The sequence below is a fragment of the Pygoscelis adeliae genome, unplaced genomic scaffold (assembly GCF_000699105.1).
Source record: "Pygoscelis adeliae isolate BGI_AS28 unplaced genomic scaffold, ASM69910v1 Scaffold101, whole genome shotgun sequence".
Lineage (NCBI taxonomy): Eukaryota > Metazoa > Chordata > Aves > Sphenisciformes > Spheniscidae > Pygoscelis > Pygoscelis adeliae.
The window spans coordinates 2,550,058-2,558,204 of NW_008824238.1; the positions used below are offsets into that span (position 1 = coordinate 2,550,058).

Sequence of the window (8,147 nt, forward strand, 5' to 3'; positions counted from 1 at the left end):
TTTGTTTTCGTGGCTGGCACCGAAGCGCCGGCTCGCCGTGCCGTGCACAATGCGTGGCCTTCTGTGGGGCCACCGCACCTCGGCGCCTGCCAGCCACCCCTCCGCACCCGCCGCCACCCCGCCGCAGGAGGAATCCGCTGCGGCGGCTCTCGCTCTGCCGGGGAAGAAACAGCCTCCTCGCCTCCGCTTTAATCGCCTGTGTTTGCACATCTCCCCGAGGGCTGGGTGAGCAGGGGTCAGAAAATGACCATAAAGGCTTGCGTCCAGAGACCAGATTTTTTTCTCTTTTTTTTTTAAATTGTTATTTTCATTATGCAACCCATTTTTCAGGACAGTGTTTTTTATTTGATTTTCCAGTGTCTCCTGCTTTACATAATCCTCTTTCTGCCCATCTCTACTTGCAAACATCGGCCAGTCCGTTTGTAATTTCTCAACCTCCAGGCTAATTCTCATAAATAAAATGCAAGCCAAAGAGCGAGACAATGCCTGACAGTGGAGCCAGGGCTCCGCAGACTCCGAGGATCCAGAGGGCAGCTTGCCTACGGGGCAGGATCAGACCTACGCTTTGCAGCTCTTGAAGTCTCAGAGACTTACTGCGAGGCTGATCTGTGCAGCCTGGCTGAAAACTGGAGTGGCTGGCAGCAGGGAGAGGCTGCCACTGAGCTCACGCAGTTGTGGGTCCTGAACTGGGAAAGACATAGAGGTACGCTGTGATTTGTAGCAAGTGGCCCTGCAGTATAAAAACCAGAGCCATTTTTCTTCTGCTCTTCCCAGGGATTGACAGACTGGATTGGAGCCCTACTGTCTCCACTGGTAGGATGCTCCCAGTAAAGGCAGACCCCCCGGCGTATTCACATTTTGTCACACTGAGCTGCAGATTGAAGTAAGCAGCGAACGTCTTGTGCTCAGTGTGAAGGGCACACAGAGGGCCACGACACATCCCCTGCCTGCGTGGCAGCCAGAGGGAGACTTCCCCGGCTTCAGGTCATTTCACCTCCTACAGACATCACGGCTGATTGCAAAATCAGTCCTGAATTCCTGTCTCTCTGAATGACCCAGGTCCTCAAAGAACCTCCTACCAAAACCGTTCAAACTCAGCCAGGTTTGGCTGACCTGGCCTGGATGAATAATGCCCGCAGCTATGGTGGCAGAGCTGCTGAGGCGGGGGGGATGGAGGGATGATGAATACCTTGAACAGCAACTGCTTCAGCTGTCTCAGCTGCAGCCAGACCAACTTCAGGATCCCTGTTCAGAGCAGGATGTCCCTCAGCACGAGGATTTCGAGCTGACTGGCACTGGGCTTGGCCACTCTGCCATGACTATCCAGCATGGTTTTAGTCTAGTCTCCAATATGCAGAAGAAAGTTTAGCTGTATGGATATAAGCTGTGTTGTGGCATTTGGCCTCATGAGCCCTGGTCTGTTTATTTACTAGTATAGACATAGTCCAGGTAGAAGTAAGCCCAGAGCTTTACAGCAGAGGTTTGCTATTCCCGGTTCACAGACAACCTGCCACATGACAGACTGACGTTTCTTTGGGTCACAGGAAATTAAATCTCAGGACAGAGCCTGGCAGACTCTGCAAGGAAAGTGTCCCCTGCAGTGCATCTTCTGCTCAGTTGCCTTGCTCACAGGCCAGCGAAAGTTGGGGAAAGACACATGAAGATGGACAGATCTTTATGTCACCTTCTGTAAGAGATGTCTGTGTTTCTCGGTGTAAGGGGAGCTTTGAGCCCTGGCTGCTTGCAAGCCTCATCCACACAGGGTTTCTTACTGCTTATCCGGAGTTCCTTACAGCACTGCCTGCTATATTATTTGGGGAGGGGGATACATCCAATTTCATTGTTCTTTTTAGAAAAAAAAAAGAGTGTAAGGATTGTCCCAGAAGTTGTTGGTAGACAGCAACCCCCAAATTTGTGTGGTTTTGATATTCATACTCTATTACACTTATAAAATGAGAACTTGAAAGATGCATGGGGCAGCGTCCCCCAGTTCTCTGCCTTCCTGCTCTGCTAGCTGCTATGGGCACAGCTGTGCTCTCACTGACGAAATCACTGCCTCATCTTGTTGTTTCATCAGCCCTAACCTTGCTGGAGGAGATCAACCCAACTTTCTGGTGAAGCTGACACAGCCTTGCGGGAGAGTGATAAGGTCCAGGTGCCCCACTCTTTGGCCAACAGCCAGGCCTCCTCCAGCTAGTGCTAACCCCTGGAAGATGTTTCTTCTTGCACAGAGACGGTTTTTGTTGAAGTCTCCCAGGTCAGCCTAGGACTCCCAGGAGGGAAGCTATTACTTTTTTGTGTTGACCCCTACGTAGGACTAGAAAACCTTGTTCAGTGCTACATTACTCAAAAGCCTCGACTGCAAGGAGGAGAGGAGGTGGTTCTCCAGCTTGTTGGCTGATTTGGGGTTCGTCACAGCTCACTTGCTGAATAACTCACTGATTCTGGTCCCTGCTGCTGTCACTCAGGGGTAACCCTACACCAGCAGGCACCCCTGTGAAAGGGCTGCAGGGCGAAGTAGGATTGCTTCCACCTCCTCACAGATGTAGCTAAGCAGTTTGTTGTCCTGAAAAAGAGAAACAAATTCTTTTGAAGAATCTGCTAGTTGACAGCAGAGCATTACAAAAGACATTTTCTTGTACAAAGAAACAAAGACCATGAAAAAACAGACTTTTATACTGTGTAAGTTTTAAAGTCGGATAACTTTTCATGGCTTTATGAGCCGTTTTCATGGCCTTTTACGAGAGGTAACCATTGAATGAGGTAAGAAGTTAGAGCTACAGATGCATTTGAGTCTCAGGCATTTTGGCAGGTTTTTGCCTTTGAGTGAGAAGGTGCTGATGCAGTGTGGCAGGGCAGGAGGCAGCACGGGGTCCATTTGCAGTTCTGCAGAGATGGCCAAGGCATATAGCACAAATGACTCACCTTCTTTGAATTTCCAGTGCTATCAGGGCTGAAACAGTGTAAATCCACAAACTGGCTGTCAGGAGCTTTCTGTGGAGTGTTTTGCACCAGCAAACAAAAATTCTTCAAAGCAGAACTCTTTCCAGAAGAGGATTTTGGAGAGAGAAGTGCTTCAATTTATTCAAAGTTTGAAATGAATATGCTGTGACAAAGTCACTGAAATATAATTTAGTTTTGATATTTTAGTTAATTTACTCTAAAACATAATTTAAATAAAATTGCTGTTAAATAAGTTGTTGTGAATCTTTCCTATATTATCAACTTGCCAACGTTTTTGAGAATTCAGTTTGGAGTCTGAATGTTTAGCGTGGGGGTCCTCCAAAGGTTACCCCATAACTTCAGAGAAGACCCACCAAATAGGAATACTACGGAACAGGGTGATGTTGTCCTTCAGACAGCTTGAATTTATCACAGCTTGATGAGATCCTGGCCATTCATTTACCTGGGGCAGGTAACTTTTCTCCTTGTTTGCTGCATGCTTGCAATATAATTTCTCTTTTCATTCTCATGATACTTTAAGGGTCGGCAATTACGTTTTGTGTTGGGGCTGCTCCAGTTTTCATGAGAGATGCAGTGGTTCAGCTAGGGAACAACCCAGTCCTGTGACTTCTCTGCAGGACTATCCTATCTCACATAACCACTGATCCCTTTCTCAGCTGAAAACAAACCTCCGTGTGAAACGCATTGATTTAGTCACCTCAGCACACCCTTTTCTTTTCTTTTTTTTTTTATAACCTGAATTCCTGCCGGCTCCCAATGCAAATCATTTCTGCCCTGCTTCACAATGGGGCAGGAAGGCTTTCCACTGGAAAAGCATTCAGTTTTGAAAGTGCTCGCAGTGCTGGGGAAGCTCACGGGTTGCAGCCAAGCAGGGCAAGATCACACTTCCAGGAAAGTATGACTAACCCAATTTCCACATTGACTTAGCACACAGAGTGCCCCGGTAAATATAGCACCTCAGAGGTCATAGGGATGGGGTGCCGGGGGTAGAGTTCAGTGCAGGTCGGGCAGTGCAAATCAGACATGGGATTCAGCCCTTTGATGTCAACTCTGTTATCGGCACCGGCTCGCTGGGTGTGTGAGATTAGCTAGCGTGCATTGTAAGGTTGCAGAGCAGGACGTTGTTTCCTGGGCAGGCAAAAAGGGATGCTGCAGAAATGGGGCGGTGTGCCCATCAGAGCTGGTGGGCTGCTGATGGAGGAAAGAGGGTCTCGGAGGGGTGGTGGGGAGGAGGTCACCAATGAAACAGCTTATCAAGGTGGACATCTGCAAATGCATGCTCCATGAGCTGTTTGACCCGCCTTGGCCTTCAGAGACCATCTACAGAGTTGCTGCAAGTGTGGGCCAGCTCCTCTGCTGCTGGCGGCAGCAGCAATGGCCTGTGGTCCCCAACACCCATTCCTCTAGAAGTTGTTCAGAATGTTGTCTGGCCACAGAAGATAAATGCCCCTCTTCTCCTGTCTGCACATGCCACCCAAACAAGGGGTCCTGTGAAGGGATGTGGACACAGGACCCTGAGGGACCTGAAAGAGAGGCCAGGTACTGTTGCCCTCACCTACTTAAAGCTCCTCTGATCAGTCTCAGACAGCTGCTCTCTCCTCTTTTGTTGCCCCTTTCCTCCTAAAAACCCGCCTGGTACTTCCTTCAAAAACAGAGTTTTCTTGTATGAGAGCTAATAATGAAATGTCTCAGTATTTTCAGATAAAACAAAACTAGTTTTCTTTTAAATATATGGTGTATGCAGAACACAGAGTTGAGCAATGTCTTGGCACTGCCCCTCCTTGTTGCATCTGCCCAATGTCTTCATAGCATCTCTACTGGTGATGAATGAGGACACCTCTGCCCTGTACTAAAAGCTGCCTGGTGCACCACCAAGCACCCATGGGATCTCTCCTTCAGTGACTGCAGTGTGTAACATGGGAGCTACCGCATCAGTCATGTACACTTTTCTGTAGATTTAATTAAAAAAAGAAAAGATCTACAGGAGCATCAAAAGCATTATAAGAAAAGCTTTCCTCACTTCTGAATTTTGACTCCTTTCAAAGAAAAGACTACAGGAATTTGTGTCTGAAAGTATTCACGTACACCTAAAGGAAACAAACAGCAGCCTTGTTTTTTACCATGTTCGAAACCCACTGGAAACTGGAGAGTGTCCCACTAAAAATACCAAAAAAGAAGAAATCTTGTGTAACGGGTGAGGCAAAGGAAGTGCAATCTAGTAATTAAGGCAGGCGCAGGACTGCCAGGAGGTCTTTCTGGCAATAGTTTTATTCCTGGCTTTACCACAGGCTTCCTGTGTGACTGGGCAGGCACTGAAGGGCTTGACAGCGTAAGCACATCTCGGTGCACACCGGGAGCAATGCCCTGGGATTGCGGCCAGGGCGTTTGTGGGGTCAGGACTTTGCTCTTGGAGTGGCTCATGAGCTGCGAGGCCATCACATGGCCCAGTCTGGGGCACAGATCTGGGGAAGAGCCAGCATGGGAAGGTTGTCCCGTGCTGGAGGGGAGACAGGCATCGTCCTGGCCATGGCATCACTGTCTCTGGGCGGGCTGGCCGGCCCCGCTGGGGCTTGTGCAGCTGGAACAAAGCAGGGTTTTGAGTTATGACTTTCTGAGCCCAAATTTGTCCTCCTCTGCACTCGCAGTCCCTCCTCATGCAGTCACGGTAGAGACTACTGGACTTGGGAGACTTTATAAAGCTGCCCTCATTGAAGCACATCTTCTTAGGGGAAAGAAGAAAATGGGATTGAAATGCAGAGGATCGTTTGTGGTCTAATTAAAGGGGCTTTGCCTTCTGCTCTCATCACCCTCCGCTGAGTTTCCCCTCCAGGGGCAGGATGGGCGAGGTGGGCGAGGGAGGGACACAGATTCAGAGGCACCGGCCGCCCTATTTATACCCATCGCACATTAAAGGTGACTGCCCTGGGGTGTCTGTGTCCCCCCCCCACCGGCCGCCTCCCCAGGCTCAGATAACAAACACAGCTCTGGCTGCACAGCAGATCTGTCACAGGGATTATCTGCTCGTTTGAAGTGAAATTTAGCTGGTCTTAATCAGAAATCTAACCGCATCAGGTTCGCATTAGCTTGTGCGGAGGTAGTTTCACACACTGACATGGTAGCAATTAAGCGAGTCGCTACTGGTTCTTACCCCAGGGTACAAGTTTGTTTTGTTCCTTGCAGATTAGTGGGGCTGCGCGAGTTTCCACATAGTTTTCTTTCCTGTAGACCCTGGCTATTTCATGTTGAACCCTCTGGGACCGTTTATTAGACCACACAAACGGTAATTATTTCCCAAAGAAGCGGACAGCGTTCCAGACCTCTAGCACGGCCAGTTATAAAAAATGTTATGAATCTGAGCAAGGGAAGGGATTTCACTAAAGCCAAAGAAGCCTTAAAACTACACAAACACAGGGAATGAAATATTTTTGAACAGTAGGAACAGAAGACAAATATTTATTTCAAAATGCATCATTATGCCTTTCTTGGCATGGGAGGTGAGAGCAAGGGACAGCTCCTCCTGGGTCCTCCTTCATTTCCTCCCTCAGCTCCTTGGCTTGAACAAAGCCACAAACCCCATCTCCTCTTCATGTAAAACCCTCCTGGGGGACCCAATTATAGCCTGGTTACCCCTCACATGAGCCCACTGGGAGGGCCCACATTTATTTTAAGACTGAGGCTGAAGGCCTGACATGCGGGAAGGGATTGGATGTGTCCCACCCTTGGAAACAGCACTTCGTATGAAAGGAAGAAGTCCACATGGAAAAAAAGGTGAGATCCATAAGTTACAGCCAACCAAGGCGAACACACACACACAATCAATTATCTGAGCTGAAACTGAGTCCCTTGCCACTACGAGAGCAAATGCTTTTCACAAGATGAGCTGCTCGCAGATGAATTTTCAGCATGTGACAGTTTTTCATCTTGAGGACCACATGCCTTTGTGTGGCAACTATCTTTTCCTAAACAACCCTATGTCTTGTAGATGCTGTAATGAAAGGACTGCTGTCCATTACTTTCTAGAGTTCCCTCCTACAATATTCTGAGGCAGTCATGCAGGGGAGTATCTTATTCCAAACCCATTGTGTTTCTCTTGGCATTTGCATCAGTTAGGAGTGAATTATTTTCATGTGAATTGAGGGAAAAAATTCACATCTACTACCTCAAAAATGTAAAATTCCATAGCCAAAATTTCTTCCACCTTCTAGACCAAGCCATAAAAATACAGGAAGAAGAAAAATTATAAAATAGCAGTTTGCTGCCTGGTCAAAGGCAATAGATGATCATGTTACCCTGATGTTATCTTGTTAACGTACAGTAACTTAATCTCATTAAGTCATTTCATAACAGGCTGACGTTTATTGATCCCAAATATATAGAGAGTCACTTATTGCAAGAGACGATGGACCTAAGCTAGCATTGCTGTTGCATGACTTGGGCAACTCCTCTACGGTATTTGAGTCCCCTGAAAGCTGTTTGAAGAGTCGTCATTGCTCACACACAGGACTGGCCCCAGCAAAGCTTCTAGATGGAATGCACCTATGTTGGACGCTTAGCGCTCCCACAAGCACAGCGAAGCCGAGGGAGTGGACAGACGCAGGAAGGCTGGTACGAGTTTTCTCAGCTCTGATGTCTACATTTCAGAGGGGCTATAACACATGAAGCAAGGAGGCCGGCATTTCTAACAAGCTCATCTTGGATCTTTGCAGCAATCGCCACAACAGCTGTTAAGTCCGTAGAGCTTGTGAAAGGTGAACATTAATGCTGGCAAGCAAAGATGATGGCAAATCCAGCTGTAAGCCACCAGCTGAGGATTGTCTTGAGATAGTGAATGGCCTGCTGCAGAGACCTGGCTCCTGTCATGTTTGTGGGCTCGGTGAGTGTCCCCACTGCTGCTCGTGCCTCCTGGCGCAGCTGGCAGGTGAGAAGCAGCCCAGTGCCATGTAGCTCTCCTTTGCTGGTACATGCTTTTGGCAGGCTGTCTTTGGCACCACTTGGAAGAGGTGTCCACGTCAAGGCTGAATTTCCAGATCAGAGACCTAATTCTGGCTCCATTAACACCTGTTAAACCACAACACATCTGAATCATAGAATCATAGAATAGTTTGGGTTGGAAGGGATCTTTAAAGGTCATCTAGTCCAACCCCCCTGCCATGGGCAGGGACATCTTCAACTAGATCAGCTTG

At 48.1% G+C, this 8,147-nt stretch overlaps 1 protein-coding gene across 1 annotated transcript in view; it reads left to right on the forward strand.

Moving 5' to 3' along the window:
- Nucleotides 1–49: 49 nt before the first annotated feature.
- HEY1 (hes-related family bHLH transcription factor with YRPW motif 1) overlaps nt 50–8,147 on the forward strand; it is a 26,008-nt gene continuing 17,910 nt past the window's right edge. The window contains exon 1 of the mRNA XM_009335065.1: nt 50–225. Coding sequence (XP_009333340.1) covers nt 50–225 — 176 coding nt within the window. The remainder of the gene's footprint in view (nt 226–8,147) is intronic.